At 38.9% G+C, this 18,508-nt stretch overlaps 1 protein-coding gene across 2 annotated transcripts in view; it reads right to left on the reverse strand.

Moving 5' to 3' along the window:
- The window catches only part of CD86 (CD86 molecule), a 51,644-nt gene extending 37,218 nt beyond the window's left edge, over positions 1-14,426 (reverse strand). For both annotated transcript variants that reach the window (XM_012730020.1, XM_004675441.2), the window contains exon 1: positions 14,358-14,426. In XM_012730020.1, coding sequence (XP_012585474.1) covers positions 14,358-14,371 — 14 coding nt within the window. In that variant the 5' untranslated portion in view covers positions 14,372-14,426. The remainder of the gene's footprint in view (positions 1-14,357) is intronic.
- Positions 14,427-18,508: the final 4,082 nt, after the last annotated feature.

Below are 18,508 nucleotides of genomic sequence, written 5' to 3' on the forward strand. Positions count from 1 at the left end.
TTTGCATACGTCCTGTAGGGAGAAGTTAAAAAGGCAATGGACACCAACAGCCACTTGCAAGATTCCATCGACTGAATGCAAACCTTTTTTGTCTTGTGTAACATCACATGGTGGTTTAATAAAATATACTTGAACTTCAGCAGCAAAATACATTTATTTGAATCGAAGATTAAATTAGCATATACTAAAAGGTAGATTAGGAGGGAAAATTATCCTCCAAATTGTCAAAAGTTATCAAAAGCATCAGGATACTTGGCATTTTAGAAAAAGATGTTCTGATGTAACAGGGCTGGGTGTGGCCTGGAGAGGAGCTGTTACTTTAATGGTGGAGGTAAGAGAGGAAGAGGAGGAAGAGGGGGCTGGCTTCAGCTCAGGCTAGGGACAACAACCCCCAGGGGAGGAGCCATCATCCCAAACCAGGGGTTGAGAGGGGTCTGTGATCTGATGGAGACATGGCAGGGCAGGCTGGGGGTGTGCTGGGCACACTCCAAATCAGGAGTTCTGGGAAGCATGGTAGCTACCGTGTGACTGGTAGAGAAGCTTTATTGTTTCTCTCTGTGGAACAAGGTCCCTCACAAGGGACCTTGTGAAAGACCACAAGGCTCATGGGGAGCTGGACCCCATGTCAGAGAGCAAAGCTAAGCCAGAGAACTGCAGTCTGGGGAGCCCAGGGAGGCCTGACTCACCCTATCGCCACTGGAGACCAGGATTAGCAGCAGATTACATGCAGCACACCCCTCCTGCCAACAACATCTGGTTCAAAACATTTCTTTTTGATCTTTGGTGGTATCTGGGCACATTAAACCCAAATTTAAAATATTGGGGTCTAGAATCTAAAGGGCCCATTTGGATATGGTGAACACTTAGACATTCTGAGAAACTGTCACTTCTTTCACGAAGTCTCTGACATTTGCAGTTTCCGTCATAACCTCCCTTAGAAGAAGTATAATGAGGTAATATTCTAAAAGTAGATTTTGAAGCTTTTTTTCTATGTGTGCAGAGGAGGGAAAGTAATACATAACAAAACTAACACATTTTAATAAATGGCTGCATATTTCAAATTTAGGGAAGCAAGAAGAGCTGTAAAAACACCTTTTTATGCAAAATATTTATATAAGAGTATAAATAAAATGTGCACTGCAAAAGTAAAAAAAAATAGATTGGGGGTATATAGAACACAGTCAATATGAGTAAGCTTGTTTAAAAAAAAACTGGATTTTTTAAAGTTTCTATTTCATAACAGGGGCTGGAGGAGAGCATTGCACCTTCAAAGGTTCACTTCCCTGGAGCATCTCTGTTACCTAAGCCATGCACATAGGATTTCTGTGAATCCTTAATGTAGGCATTTTTAGCCTGGTTTTTTGATTTTCAAGATGATGTTGCAGAACCTAAAGGTGTGATTTTTGCAGCAGCCTTCACACCTCTTTATTTTTAGTACTTTTTTCAAAGACCACTCTGCTTTATTCTGTCATGGGTGACCCCATTGTATGCTTGTTTAATCAATATTCTCATAGACAATGTGTGTTAAGGAGCTGGGAGGGCTTGGTAGGACTCTCTACCTCCTAGTTAAGTAAGTTGTTATATTCACACACCTTTATCTGGAATTTTCTAACAAGTTGCCACTGCACAAAAGTGTAGCTACTTGAAAGAAATTTTCCAGTAAAGAAAGAAGGCATTCTTCCTACTCTTGTGAATAAGGGATGCCCTTTGAAAAGTGCCTTATATAGCTTTCCTTAAATCTGCTTTAAGATAAAAAAACAACCTCAAATAAGTCTCTCCCTGATTGACCAATGTTTTAATGTTAGAAGATTGGAATTTTCAAGAACTGTATTTATAAACCAATTTGATCTCTGAGTTTCATGGGCTAAAGACAAAACACCGCATTTGTCAACACACTTAAGTTGCATTTTCACTGTGCATAGCCTATTTGCATACAAACAAAAGAGATTATTTTTTAAGAGGTTTTCTGTGTTTTTGTTTTGGTCCTTTGGGATGACTGTGGTAAGAAGGGACCAATTCATTTTCATACATTCACTTTGATATATTGTGTATATGTTACCCTTTACCACATCATCCTCACACACACATCCTATTCCTTGGCAGCCAGCTGTGGGGTCTTCATTACCTCTTTGTCTAATCTACTTCAACAGCACCTGGTTGGTTTCTCTCACTGTATTTTAGGTTATAGTTTTCTTTCATTAAAAACAATGACTGGCCCTCCCTGGTGGCTCAACGGGTTAGGACGCAGCACTGCAAGCTGGCCACAGCCGCTTCAGTGTGAGTTCGATCCTCGCCCCAGAGGTGACCTCATGGCTCGGCAGACCCCTCCTGACACACCCGCTGCTCCCCTCAACAGTGTACTTAGTAGATCTGCCTGTTATGCTCCCCACTCTGTCTCTGGTGAATCCTCTCACCACCCCTGCACCTCTGGCCTGTACCCCTGTTCTGTATGCATAAATAAATAAATCTTTTAAAAAAAAAATATGATTATGGGCGAAGCCATCCACAGCCCTGTCAGGGGGAGTGACCCACATCATGTGGCAGACCTCTCCTGTCTTTCCCACTGCTCCCCTCACCAGTGTGTTTCAGTCCATCTGCCTGTTCTGCTCCGCCCTCTCTCGGTGAATCCTCTCACTCCCTGCACCTGCGGCCTATACCCCAGTTCTTGTATGTATAAATTGTTTTGTCCCAACTTCTGTGACCAACTGCAAGAAAGAGGAGGCAGAAAGGCTGAGCAAACAGAGTTTATTGCTCCTGGGCAGCAGCTGAGATGGAGCCCCTAGGTGGGGTCCACAGCTACTGCCAGCTTATATAGATTCTAAACTCAGATTCCAAAGGGGTGACTCATTGCTGTGTCCCTTGATGTAAGGCCCAGTTAATTGGATGCAAGGCCCAGTTTATTACTGCCTTATCACCCTTGGATGCAAGGCCTAATTTATTACTGCCTTTATCCAGTCCCTCAGTAAATCTCCGCACTTGGTCACTCCCAACATAAACAAATCTTTATTAAAAAAAAAACAAAACAGTATGATTATGAAACTTCCTTGCTTTAAATATTTGCTCCTTGTTTCTTGTGGGCAACTGGTGATACTTAGCAAAAGGCAAGGCCCTACATAGTCTAACCCAATTTTTATCTTATCAGTCAGCCCATAGAATTTACTCTCTGGTCACACTCAAACTGCCTGTTATTCCCTGTCTGCTTGGACCCTTCAGGACTTTTGGCCTTCTTTGAAAAAGCAGTTTCTTCTGCCTGGATGCCTTTCTGTCTTCTCTGTCTTCCTCCAAGGTCCAGATCATAGCTCAGAACTGAAACTTTTCTGCCAGACTTCTCTCTTCTTGTCACCATAGCTGTATTTCCCTCCCTTCCAAATCACGTTATTCATCCTTCTGTTAAAATAGTTTCCTTGTGCTAAAATTTCACCTCTCCTCTGTCAGTGCCCCCCTGAGCATCATGGGGCAGGGAGCTTGTGGTTTTTTCTTTACATTTTTGCTATTTAGCATTGTCACCATTCCAGTAAATGTTATTAAAGTTGATATCTGTTACCTGATTGCCTATAAGCCAGGGAAGTTCTTTCAATGTGCAACTTCATTTAATCTATAAAATAAGTGCACAAAATGTTTATAGATGAGGAAACTGAGTTTCAGAGAGGTTAGGCTAGAGGTTAGGCCCAGAGATACAGAGCTGGTAAACTCAAAAATTTAACAAAATGTAGAATTGAATTTCTAGCCTATTTTTATCTTTCATTTATAAATCTATGGCATTAAAATGTCAGATAGATGTCAGTACACTTTTGGGGGGTCTCAATGCTGTAGGCCTAGTTGACACTGGTTGAGTGAATACTAATTATGTGTTACCTTGAGTGACTTACTAAATTTCAATTTCCTCATTTTTTCTTTCCTAAAACTGTATTACTATTATTTTTTAAATTATTCATTTATACATACAGAACTGGGGTACAGGCCAGAGGTACAGAGGTGATGAGAGGATTCACCAGAGACAAAGCGGGGAGCAGAACAGGCTGACTGACGAAGTACACTGCTGAGGGGAGCAGCGGGCAGGTCAGGAGAGGTCTGCTGGGCCATGTGGGTCACCTCCGGGGTGAGGATCGAACTCATGCTGAAGTGGCTTTAGCTTCTTAGTGCTGTGCTTTAACTTGCTGCGCCACCAGGGAGGGCCCAAAATTGTATTATTTTAATTGTGCCAACATGGCATATGATTTAGGGGTATACGTTTAAACTTCTTTAGATGTACGTTAATACATCACATATCACCACCAAAGACCCAGGATTCTACATCAGTCCATTGCACTCACTTATTTCAAGGGAGAAATAATATCTAAATATCTGTAAGGACTCAGGAAAAATTCCTATGTAATGTTTCTAATCCTGCCTTTGCCTCATCACACAACTTCCTACTATTAAATGTGTACTTCATATTTCTCCATTCTTTCTCTTGATACCCAACCTCTGAATACTTAGAAACTATTTTTTAAAGATTATTTATTTATTCATACACCAGAGACAGAGTGGAGAGAACAGGCAGATTGACTGAAACACACTGCTGAGGGGAGCAGCGGGCAAAGACAGGAGAAGTCTGTTGTGCTGTGTGGGTCACCTCCCTGGTCAGGGATTGAGCCATGCTGCAGTAGTTGTGGATATCTTCTTAGTGCTGTCACTTAACTCCTTACACCACCAGAGAGGCCCTGAAAATTTAGAAACATTAAACCTTCTAACATATGAAGAAACTGAGGTTTGGAAGAGTAATCTGACTAAATTACCTTTAATCTAAGGAAATATATTTCCTAAGCCTCCATAGAACTGAATGGGACTCTCAGATCAACATCCAAGAGGTACATAAAAGGGATCACTCATCAATACATATGAAATTAGACTAGGGCATTAAAGAGACTGGATTTTGTTTTCCTTTTATTTCTGGCAACCAGGAATACTTAAGTCAGAGATTCTCTTGCAAATGGAATTTTGGATGTGCCACTGAACAGGTGCATTAATGTTTCCACTTCTTCCTCTCTAAACTCTCCATGTCTCTCAAATTTCCACCTCCTTCTATATTGAGCCCTGAATCAAGTCCTTCCCAACTCAACTCACATCCCTATGACCACTAGGCAAAGATCTTGCAGCTACTTCCTACCCAATCAGGAGGAAAGAAGATAAATAACATCCTCAGGGAGTTATCTTATTGGGTCCAGATTTTCAAACCTACATTGTTCCTTTTAACTATTCCTACTAACCTGCTGATGCCTTATTTTCTAAGCCAATGCCTTTAGACTCAAGCAACTTCAAGGTTCTTATAGATATTGTAAATGGGCAAGGCAGGCCTCAGAGGAAGATGAAGGCTTATATCCTGGGCAACTCACCACACTCACTGGTTGTTACCATATAGGAATGTGGGCCCAGTGTTACCAAGTATTCTGATTTCCCAGAGAAGCTGACAATTCAAACATATATAAACCCTTCAGATTTTTTAAGTATTGGCAATTAATTATAATTTTTTAGGACAACTGTACACTGTTTTTTTTTTTTTTTGTCTGCCAGTCTTTTCAAACTTTACTGCAGACTACTGATTCCTTAGCTATTACCTGCTTCATTTATTTGCGAGAGCTCATTTTGGACCCTGACCTGATATGGCTCTGTCCAAGTTTAAATATTTCCATGCCCAAGGCTTTCTTATATATTGTTCCTCCCCTGATCTTCTATGATATGTAGTATACCATTCAGATATTAGAACTAGAATTAATTGGAATCTTGGCTCTGTTAACTAGCGATGTGAACTTTCTGTCTCTAAAATTAAGTTTGCACTTGTGAAAAATGGAAGATAATACTATAACTCCCTCCTCGAATTGTATAAATCACAATACATATGATATAATGTAGTACATCTTGCCTGCCGTATGGCAAGAATTCTGAATCTATGAGGAGCCCTCCCTTATTAGCTTCGCTTTAGGGTATTCCTAAGCCACACCTTTCTCGATGACCTCTGTCCCTTGAACCACTTTTGCCCTAACAGAAGTCAGAAGTCAAAACTGGAAGCCTGGGGCAAACCAGCCACTGCTGACATGGAATCTTTTGTTAAAAATCAGGATATTTCATTTATTTGTGAGAGCGCATTTTGGACCCCGTCCTGATATAGCTCTGTCCTCTCTGAGTTCCACCTCTCTGAGTTCTCTTGAAAAATCAGGTTAGGGTTGTTCTAGACCATAATCCTGCATACAGTACAGAGTGGTGACCAGCAGGCCCCTGGAGATGGGGATCCTCTGACTGCTGGTGAGACATGACTTCTGTACTAGTGTGGCCCCCAGGAATACGGGAGGTTCCAGTTTCCCCGCCCCACCCAAAGGAGGGTGGAGCTGAGTAGGATGGAGAAGAATCTGGAGAGGAAACTAGGAGGAAGGAAGCAGGGTGGAGAGCCAGAAGGAGACCTGAAGAAGCCACATGGAGCAGGAAGCATGTGAAGAAGCGGCTCTTGTTTCTTGGTCCTGGACTAGTTGAAAGAGACGTGGGTGAGAGACCCATGGGGGAGGTGACAATGGCAGCATTTATGTTGATTCGGATTTTGCTCTTTTCCTCCCTGACTTGTCTGGCCATTTCTGACCCTTTTCTATGGGCCCCCACCAGAAGGTGCTTTAGGCTTATGGCGGGCTTTCAGGCCTTGCTTTGGACCAATCCTTTTTGGGTGGACTTTTACCCACGAGGGGATGTGTAATGTTGGGTGTTTGATTTAGAAGCTATCTTCTTTGTTTTTTTCTGAATTGCACGTTCATTATGTTAAAGTTCCTTTCCATTAACGGTTTTATATGTTTTGTCTTGATGCGGCAGATGGCAGACCTATTTAAAGCAGGCAAGTTTGAGGGTTCGGGGTACTCCTCTCACTGCCCTGTAATACTTCCACCATTTGTATGTGATGGGGCTATGATAAAGCACAGACTACATAACTTCTTTCTGATATCTCGGGATCTCTGTAGGTGTTCTATGTTTTCCACTCCTTAATTAGTGTCTTTATCTCCTCAGTAAAATACTTTGAATTTCATCATGATTAGCAAAAAAATACATAACTTCACTGTCAATTTGGCAATTAATCAAAGGATAAATTCTAGTTCCATTACCCGTCAATATAGAAAAAAGTGCTATGGTTGTTTTGACATATTTCCTTGCTAAATTATTCCTGTGTATTTTTAAATTTATGTTTTCTTCTGTCATCATCAATTTCATTTTTCATTCACTTAGCCAATCACCAACCATGATGGATTTAGGTTGAGTCTTATAATTTAATCTATTAAATAGTGCTATGATAAATATTTTTATTCACAAATCTTTTCCATGTCTTTTATTATCTAGATACCTGAAAGTATAAGAGCAAGATATCTAAGCATTTTGATGATAAGGAAAAATGATAAGATTTATATATCTTCTGGAATTAGAAATGCAAGTTTGTATACATTACTCATGAGCAAAAAAGTCTTTCTAAATTAAAAAATATACATAGCAGACATAAAGTATTTGAAGTCCTGTAGTTGCTAAAGAGGGTGTTGCGTAGACAACTTCAAGAAGACATGAGTATGATCACCAATTATAGGACAAGATTTTAATTTAATATTACATAAAATTATTTTAAGTGACCTGTTTGGAGTACCTCTTATTTATTTGTATTGAACCTACTCTTCTCTATAATAAGGAGAGCTATGATAGCAACTTCTGGGTTATGGGTATGAATGAATTCAGTTGCTGGAATTGAATCAATAATGGCAGAGCGAAAAACATTTCAGACTTAATTTAGAATACAAGAAATAATAGATTGTAAAGCCTAACATAATATATTTTCACAAGGCTTTGGAGCCTTTTAAATTGTTATTACCCTCGTGGCATTGTTAAGTAATATTACAGAAGAGAGCACTGAAGTTCAAGGAGCTTCCTCCAATGATTTAATAAGCAACTCTCTACTTATACCAGCCCTACTAACTTAAAAATCTTATCTAAACATAATATGGTCTATAGGTACATGGACAGCAACAATCTTTGGCTCCTGCGCAACCTTGTACACTTCACTTAAAAAAAAAAATTCATTGCATCTGGTATATTTTCCACTAAATCCAACACCTTCAGCATGTATTTCTAATGTGTAGCACAATTCCTAGAACAAAGATGTTAAATGAACTGAAAAAATTTCTAAGAACACAAAGAACGTAGGCAGTGATCAGATTCAGTTTTGCTTGCATAAAACATTTTAAGACACATCATACATGCTGTTTAGTTGCTTTCTAGAAAGATTATAGTGATTGATATGTCCGCAATCAGTAGTATATGAAAGTACCTACTAGAATTGTTATTATTCCCCCCAGTTTCTTTTCTTTTTAAGAAATTTGTTTATTTTCTTACATCACTGTCACTTTGGGGGCAGCATTTGGTTTCTCCCCTCAGGTGTCGCTCTGTGGTTCTCCACCACAGCCCCATGATCCAGCTTCACAGTCCTTGTGCTCTTCCCTCCACATTAGCATTATTGTCCTCTCTCTCACCAAACAGATTTTAATTTGATAGATGGTGTTTGCACTGACATTTCTTTAATGTTTAATGAAGATGAACATCTTGGATTTAAAAAAATTGCTTTTCCTTCATTTGACATAAGTAAAGATTCAAAGGAGGATGAAAAAAAAATGTGCAAGGGGTTCCTGTGTATACCCTTCACTCAGTTTTTCCCCACTGGTAGCAAGTTGCATAACTGTACACTATCTGAGCCATGAAAAGGACTTTGGCATGATCCACAGTGCTCATTAGGAGTTCGCCAGTTTTATGTCTGGTGTGCTCTGTCTGCTTGCAAGTGTGCATGTGTGTATGTATGTATGTGAGTGTAGTGGTAGACAACTGCATCACCTTCATAGTCACATAGTAACTGCTATTATCAAGATACAGATCTAGATCTATTGTGTTAGAAAATCTCCCTTGTGCTACCACATTGGATACGTACCTGCTCCCACGAGGGGCTGGGTAACTTCAGGTGTTTGATAACCCAACCATGGTACCATCCCCAACCATGGTAACCACCAATTTGCCCTCTACTTATAGGATTTGATTATTTGAGAATGTCCTAAAATGGAAACTTTTGGAGTTCACTTAGCATAATTCCCTGTGATTCATCCAAGTCTTTGTGTGTCTCGGTAGTCTTTTCCTTTTTACTGTATTATTCCACTAGTCTCCCAAGGCATATGTGTACCATTCACTCATTGAACATTATTTCCTCAAGTTTTTGTCTATTGTAAATAAAATCTGTCTGAATATTCCGGTACTGGCTTTTGAGGATAAATGAATATAGGATAAATGCTAAAGAGTATAATTACTGGATCACTGGGTAAAGAGATGTTTAGAAAACCCCAATTTTTTCTATAGAGGGGATATACCATTTTCCATTTCTAACAATAATATATGAATGATTCCATTTTTCTTTGTCCTGCCTACACTTGGAGTTGCCAGTATTTTTTCACTTAGCCATGTATAATATAGCAATATTCCACTACAGCTTAATTTTCCTTTTCATAGTGGCTTAATGATGAATATCTTTTTTTGTTGTACTTATTTGTCATCTGTATCGCCTATTTGGGGGAAATGGCTTTTTTTATATCTTTTGTCAGTTTTCTAACTGGTTTATTTGCTGCTTACTGTTTAATGAATGAAAAGATCTCATTGGCATTCTGATTAGTATTTCTTTAGTTAGAATGAACATTTTTGTTATTTATATTTATTTCTGAAAAATCACTAAATTATTACCTGCATTGTATTGCTTTTGTAATTTCATATATTTTTTTAATTTTCAACCAGACTCTAAAAATAACATGTCAGTTATTTCTTCTGTATTCTGCACAGTGTCTTAAAACTATCAGATTTTTGATAAAGATTTATTGTTTAACTGGTTAACAATCATTTTAAGATGGAGTGCTGATTAAAATAATCTTTTTGGTAGCTATTTATTTCAGGTTTTACAGTGGTTAGTTATGATAAACCTGAAACCAGGTTTTTTTATATGTGCTAGATTGTTTAGTATGTGCTAGATTGTTTAGTAAATAAAATTTATTCACAATAATATAGAACTGTGACACTTAAATTGTTGAGACTACAGAAAGCAAATTTTAGACTCATTTTGACTTTGAAGCCTTCTAATAAAATGCTTTAATACTTCAATGTTCCAGTTCTACCCTATTTACTCTGCTTATTGATATAAAGTCTAAGGGAGCCCCCAAATTCCATGTGGGCTAGTTTCCCTTTTTACACGACCAGATTCATCTCAGGCTTTGTCTTTGAGAAGGCTCAAATGACAACTCTCTTGTCACTTTATACAGCGGACTGGTATCTGAGTCAAAACCAAAATTTCAACATGTAAATGACGGCTGAAAGATTCTTTTTTTTCTTGGAATCCTTCCCAAACCAGTTTTGGGTAGACAGGAAGTACTGGTCTTTTTCTCCTGTGTTTAGGTATTAAAGCAGAGAAGGGAAGCTCAGGTCTGGCTGATTTGCATCCATGTTTCCAGGTGGCTCTTTAAGGACAGCAGTTGTGTTTGGTCTAGTGAAGAGGTCCCCATTCGCCACCAAAATTGACAGGAAGGAGCTATTTGTGCAGCTTCTGACTTTTCAGTTTTCTAAGATCTCCACCTCCACTCAATTAGGAAGACTTTGCAAAGGTCACTGAGGACCTCTGGATTGACATTTCAGTCATTATCTTACTTCACCTTTCTGCAGAATTTGACATTGTGAATGCCATTTGGTTTGGGAAATATTGCTTTCCTCTTAGCATAGGTGACCTAATCCTTTCTTGGTTCCCCAACACCTTTCTGATGCACTTATTCACAGATTCTTTCTCTGGCTATATGTGCTCTCACCAAAGTATTATGTCCACACACCACATTTGGTAGGTTTGAGGTTATTGTGGTAACAAAGTACAGAATATTGAATGTTAGAAATTCATTGTCTCACGGTGCTGAAAACGAGAAGTCCAAAATTCAGTCTGTTTTTTCTCTCCCTCTGGCCCAAATCCAATCCACTTCCTATGTCCTCCATTTTTTGAAAGATGTCTTGGTGTGATCAGACCTTTCTTTCAAAGTGCAACATCTGTCAAAGCCAAATCCTGCCAATCCTAGGGTTCAGTCACCTTCCAAATGCATCCCCTCCTCTTCGATCCCACACATAACTGCCCTGGTTTCATGTCTTCAACAATTGTACTTGGATTTTTCCTATAGTTTCCTAAAGGATCACCTTGTCACCCCCTCATCAATCCTGGGCTGTGCTACCAGGAGACATTTTTTTTAGCAACTGTTGTCAGATCTTTAGTTGTTTATAAAATTTACAGCTTAGGCTTTCAGTTTAGGCAATGTTCTTATGACAATCAGTACTGGGTCCCTGAGAACTGGGAAATCCTTGTTCATTCCATTCTCTATTATGACTGTCTGGCATCTTCTCTTGCAGTACTTCTTGCAATCACTCTCATCCTCCACCCCACGCACCTAGACCCCATTTGTCTATTTAATCATCCAGGCAGTGGGTCTTTAAACCACAATGATCCCTTGTGAAGCCCACAGCTGGTGATCTAGAAAAACCCCAGCAATCTCTCTGAGTCATCTGTTCTTTGGTTCTTTGCTTCTCTAGATCCCAGCTTCATCCTTGCTCCTAAAAGTGCTCAAGTTTCCTTAGCTTCCCCCTCCTTTCCACCTTCTTGGTATGACTAGAATCATTCTTTGGAAGTGGCTGACCTTATCTTTGGGTTCGGTCTGCTCCAGGTTAGGTTTTGTGAGGGCCCAGTTTAGGCTTGTCCTGCCAGACCCAAAGGGCATTGGAAACTGATGCTGGAAAAAGTCTTCCTGAATTCTAGTTCTAGCTATACCATCAAGTAATTGTGTGTATATATATGTATATATATACATATATATATATATACATACATATATATATATATATAGCCAAATCATTTCCCCTGTATTTCTTCATTTTAGATATATATATATATATAGCCAAATCATTTCCCCTGTATTTCTTCATTTTAGCAGTGATAGTAATAAAAACAGCTAACACTACTAATACGTATGAAGTACTCACTAGAGCAAGGTTGTGAGCACCCTTCCTGCATTCTTTCATTAGGCACTCACAACCATGTTACGATATAAAATGATTATCCCTACTGTCAGCAATGAAGCAGCTTGACGCAGATCACACCACTAAAAAGTGGAAGAAGTGGGATTTAAACCCCAGAGTCTGGTTCGGAAGCATATGGCATTGCACTCCCAACATACAAGTCACTCTAGAGTGTGACATCACATCCATAAAATAAGGAAATGAATGCACTGGTCTCTTATACAAAACTGTCTATGAAGGCAGGCCTACTGAAATCAAGTGAGTTATGGGTAGAGTGAGCATTTTAAAGAGGAATCAAGAAGCCAAAAAAGGTCCAATCTCTAACACTAAGAGTCCACAAATTTTGAGTGGTCATAGGCTTTTCAGAGAGAAGCCAGCTATTGGTTTCTTTTTCTTAAACATCTAGCTTTATTTTTTCACCTACATTGTGATCTATTTTCAAGACTAAGAAGAAAGTAAAAATCATCTACATATCTGATTAATCTTGTGTACATATAGATTTCCCATATAAAACTAGTAGCAGTGCACATTCTGTTTATTCCTTAAGCTAAACACATTAAGAATTGTTCTACAAGGTAACTTTTAACAGTCTCATAGTAGTCCATGATGAATGCTCTATAATTAAGTAATTTTTTTAGTCATTTAAGTTGTTTCAAGATTATCCCTACTAGAAACAGCAAGAATATGTTAAAAACATACATGAATAAGTTCCTCCAAAACTTTAAAAACATATATGATTATGTTCTTCAGATACATGCCCAAAAGTTGAACTGTTTGGTTAAAGGACATGTACAATTTAAAGGCTTTTGATCTATATCACCAAATTATTGACCAAAAAGATTGTTTGTCATCAGCATGTAGCAAGGGTATAGATGTTCCTCCATTCTTAGTAGGGTTCTCTCTGGCTTGCTTTATCAAAGAAAAAAATTGCCATTTTGATAAAAGAAAAATATTTCTCTGTTTTAATTTACACTTCTTTTGTCTCTGGTGAGACTAAACATTTACTGACCATTTATATTTTTCATTTCCTGTTCAGAATCAAATTTCAGACTCCCTGAAGTTGAATTTTAACAATATAGACACTTGCCTGTGGTTGTATAGATGTTGTAGTATTAGGGTAATTAAGTGGTCCTACCTAGGGTTTTAATAATGTAAATTATTTTCACACATATGCACATTCTAAAATTTCACTGGAAGGAGAAGGAACCTTTACTTGAAAATTAAATTCTAGTTTTCTGAAATAAATCAGCAAAACTGTTTCCCATGCCAGTAAGCATGGGGTGGGTGAAGATTATTTCAACTTTCAAAGAAAATAGTATTTAGTGATAGATTCCAGTTGCCATTTCCAAGAGAAGGATGGGTGTGACTTCTTCCAGTAAATTCCATAGGGACCTGCCACAGTGTGGAGGAACCTTGTGATATAGAGCAAAGCAGCAAGAAAGATTTTAACTCTACTTGTTATGAACTTATAAACTTAAGTAAGTTATTTAACCTCTTTAAGTTACCATTATGTCATCCATAAAATAGAATGAGAATCATTGAAAAGATTAAAATTCAGTGAAATAAGACAAGTACACAGCATATCAAGCATTTTCAAAACTCAGTAGCTAATAGAATTACTCTACCTCTTTCCACTATATCACCCTGCTCAGAATCTCCCATGGCTAGTTTATGAGTCATCATCTGGCTTCTACATTTTCTTACACCTCTTCTTCCTCTTCCTTTTCCTTGGACTCTCAATTTCTCTCTTATTCCTTCATCCCAATGACAAACTAATCTAGATATACACAAAATTTACTCCCTATCACTTGTCCTATTTATGCAGATATTTTAATTTTCTCATTCTTAAAATAAAAAACCACAAGATTTGAATATTTAAAAAAAATTATAAAATAAAATCACTTAAAAAAAAGAAGCTTTTGGCACCCCAAGGAAGTCACATCTTGGGTGAGACTTTTTTTCAGGTTTCTCTACTTTGGAGCTAAGAAAACAACCGGGAGTGAATGCTCCAACAAGAGGCAAAACCTTTGGCACTTCAGTTAATCTTTTGCAGTACGAACCTCGTTCCCAGGTGTTCCTGTTTTTGGTTTCTGTTAAATAGGACCCTAACACACATTAGCATTCTTGGGCAGGAAGGACAAAAGATGGAGCACCATCCCGAACCTCACCCTGCCACTGAAGTCACTTAACTCGTAATTGCCTGGTGAAGAATAATTAGAACGCTCACTCACCATCCAAGGTCCATCTTGCCTGCTTCTGCTGTTGGACTTAGGTCTGGAGAGGATCCCACTTGTCCTCTTGTGGCGTTAGGGCTCGTTATAGTAGAAGGAGGCGGCAGCCTCTTCCACCCCTCTGAAGCTTCCTCCTTAATGACCATATACACTGTAACTTTCTTTAACACAGGCTGTTCCTCTTTTGTCTACAGATTTTGCAGACACTTGTGGAAGAAATTTAACCCTTTCCTTGCATTTGAATGTGTTGACATAGATCTAAGTGTGTGTGTGTGCGTGTGTGTGTGTTTAAAATAATTCAGTGGCTTGAATTTCAGACATAGTTTTTAGGTGAGACTGATTAAAAATTCCCCCTCTTGAAATTCCCTTTAAAAATCTTAAAAAAAAAATAAGATAATTCAGAAGAGGAGGAAAAATCTACACATCTGTAAAACAGAATAAAGGAGGACTCTATAGATTTTAGTAAGACAATAAATTATTATCTATTATCTGTGCAGATTAGGAGTGAGTAAACTGCCCCTTCTGATTCTACCACTAAAGTGAGACACCCAGCTTTGGGGACAAGGTGGGGGGGTGTCCTCCTGTGAGGAAACTAAGCATGGGAAACTAAACAAAAAATACTAACTTTATTATTTCATTCCCACTACCACCAAGATTAAATTGATCAAGAAGTTTCCTGAAGTAGAGGCCAAAGAAAAGGAGCATCTTAAAATTGAAAGAGGTTCTTGAGAGAAAAACACAAAACACATCAAACAGGAGAAAAGACATTTCTATGAACTAAATATGAATATGAACTAAAAAGGGCACTATTAAGGAATGTAAAGAGTTCTCATTGTCAAAGATTTATTAAAAGGGGACTCTCCCTGGTGGTGCAGCGGGTTAGGATGCAGCACTCCAAGCTAGCCGCAGCTGCCTCCATGTGAGTTCTATCCTTGGCTCCCCAGTGGCGATCCACATGGCGCAGCAGACCTCTCCTGACCCGCCCGCTGCTCCCCTCAGCAGTGAACTTCGTCGATCTGCCTGCTCTGCTTCCCACTCTGTCTCTGGTGAATCCCTCCCCACCCCTGCACCTCTGGCCTGCACCCCAGTTCCGTATGTAGAAATAAATCTTTTTTTTAATTTATAAAAATTAATGTTTTTATTGAGATAAATCATTGTGAACATTTTAAATTCCAAAGATGAGTTTAAAAAACAAAATAAGAAAGTATTATTACTGCAAAGCAATATTAACAAACTTCACCTCTTACTTAGCCCTAATGTCAGAAAAACACAAAATACTGACAGTTTTGAGGCAGTTTTCTCTGTCTGTTAAGTATGAAGTCCTCAACAGAAATCTTACCAAGCAGATGAGGAAACATCAACCATAACAACAACAGAATAGCACTATTAACCTAACTTTTCCCCAAAAATTGCTTAAAGGGAGTGTTCCAGAATACGGAAAATGAATTAATTTGAAAACCTGAATATGGAGAACCTATATCATTGAAGGGAGAACGATGGTGTGTGAGCACTTTGTCAAATAAATTGTTTAAAGATGTGTTCCAGAATACTAAGAAATGAATTAAAATAGAAAGTCTAAGAATGGAGAAGCTGTGTTTGAGGAAGAAAAATAATGGTGAGCTTTGCATTTTAAAACCAGATGAACCTACAGAGACAAGAGTAAATCATTGTAAATTAGTTTAGAAACTAAAATGCTAAGAAAGAAAAGTTGGAAAAAGATTACCTACACAATTTTTAATGAGGGCTGGAAAGCCAGATGATAGAGAAGATTAAAGGCAGATTACAGAGTAGGAAGCACTAGGAATCTGTCCCCTGCCCCACTTCTAGACAATAACTACACAGGCAGAATTGGTCCTATATAGCTATTTTAGAACTCTGTGGTATACGTAAGGTTCCAGGAGTAGACCTGTGTATAAACTGTGGTTTATCTGGCCAATTCCAGGTCTGAGCACAGTAGGTAGGGACCAGTCCTCCCTTGCACTTTGCTCCATTGTGCACTTCGGTCTGGAATAGCTTACACATAGGCTTCAGGAGCCAGATTGGACAAAAAGGATCTTGGGATCCTTCTCTGGGATCTATTCTCTAGTTCTTTATTGCTACTTCTGATCAAGAAGACAGATAGGCAGCCAGTGCTGTTACACCCGCCTCCATTTTGCCTCTTTCTCTAACAGAAGTGACTAACAGGGAATGTAAAGAGTTATTTGCTGTTTGTTTTTCTTTTTCTCTTTTTTGATGTCACACATTATAGATTAGGAAATTCAAAAGTAAGTACATAGATAGAGAAAATGAGAGAATGACCTTGCATTCCTCAGAGAAAAATACAGGCTCAGAAGTCCTTATGAATATACTCCAGCTCTTTAAAAAAAAAAAATTAAAGACAGACCCATTGCTTTAAACTCAGGTGCACATAAAGAAGAAAAGTCAATGCCACCTTTAACTTAAGGTGCTTCTTAGTTATTTCAAAAAACTCTCTGTCCTTCTACTCTGCAGCATTTTCTGGAGGGGAGAAAAATAATATAAGGTCCAAAAAAAAAACAAACCAAAGAATTATATTAAAAAGACAATTTTCTATATTAGTACTACCACTACCTGTCCAGTGGGTGAGGGCATCTGCCTCATACACCAGGATGGCCTACCCATGTATACTGCCGACGTCTCAGGATATTGGGAAAGAAAAGTACATGAAGAGCTCTATTACATCATCACAAGTTTTTGGAGGAAAATATTTAAATTTAAAATGATCTATCATCACAACAAAGACCATAGAGATCCCTTGCTCTGCTCTTGAGCAATCAAGAGAAACAATTTTTTTTCATGTCCAAAAATAAAAGATTTGCTGGAAATAACTGCTCAGCGCTCGCAACCTAAGTCAAATATTATTTTGTTAGATTGTCCCAAATCCTAAAGGTACAAAATTGCTTGTGTTAGAGAAAGGAGGAAAAATACCACTTCAGAATAAAGCTATTTAAGAGGAAAGGAAAGTGCATCTTCAGTGAGAGAACTGACTCTGTATGATGACTTCTTGCTAATGTGTTTAATGATCTTAGGCTACACAACTTTCTTGGCTTTCTAGTAACCAGTCCACATCCACCTCCTCTTTTTCCTCTGCTTCCCTTCATTGGTTCAAATCAACAAAAAGAGAAACCTTGAAATCTCATGACAGAACAATGTGAAGCAAATCTAAGTTTTAACATTAAAGATCTGCTTCAGGGAATGAGAATCACATACTCTAATATGTGGCTATTCTGACTCCTGGGCTAACATAAGAAGGAAGTAGCTCTTGTCAATCAATTTTTTTATAGATTTTTTTTTAATGCATATAAGAGCTGGAGTGTATGTCAGAGGTGACGGTGCGTGAGGGGCATAGCAGAACAGGTAGAGCTACTGAAATACACTGCTGAGGGGAGCAGTGGTGAGACAGGAGAGGTCTGAAGCACCATGTGGGTCACCCCTGGGGTCAGGGATAGAACCCACACCATGATTGAACTCATGAGGCCGATAGCTTTATAGTGATGAGACTTATCCCCTTGTGCCATCAGAGAATCCCTCTTTACAATCAATTTTAAAACTGAGACCAAACTCAGAAATTTTGGACTAAAACAATTCAAATTCGGTTAACAAAACCTTGACATGCTCTAAGTAATGAAGGAAACCCAATTCTTCAGGATGAAGTGTGAACAAGGCATGCCCTCTTGCATTTAGTCCTCATGATACCAATAGCTGTGCCACTGTGTTGTATCACGTTGCTTGTATTATGCCAATGGAAAGATTTTGTCCAATATCACTATAGATATGCTGATATAAAACGAAAAATGGGGAATGATATCGGGACTGAGGCCAAGGACTGTTGCAGGTGGTGCCCCTCCCTGAGGGGGGTTGCTGTGAAGACAAAACAGACTCAGGGGTCATGTTAAAAAGTGTCAATTTTAGGGCCCTCCCTGGTGGTGCAGCGGGTTAAAGCACAGCACTGAGAAGCTAAAGCCACTTCTGCATGAGTTCGATTTCCGTCTGCCCCAGAGGTGACCGCATGGCATGGCAGACCTCTCCTGACCTGCCCGCTGCTCCCCTCAGCAATGTACTTCGTCGATCTGCCTGTTCTGCTGCCCACTCTGTCTCTGGTGAAACCTCTCACTGCCCATGAGCCTCTGGCC

This window comes from Condylura cristata, unplaced genomic scaffold, assembly GCF_000260355.1.
Source record: "Condylura cristata isolate star-nosed mole 26May11 unplaced genomic scaffold, ConCri1.0 scaffold00003, whole genome shotgun sequence".
Lineage (NCBI taxonomy): Eukaryota > Metazoa > Chordata > Mammalia > Eulipotyphla > Talpidae > Condylura > Condylura cristata.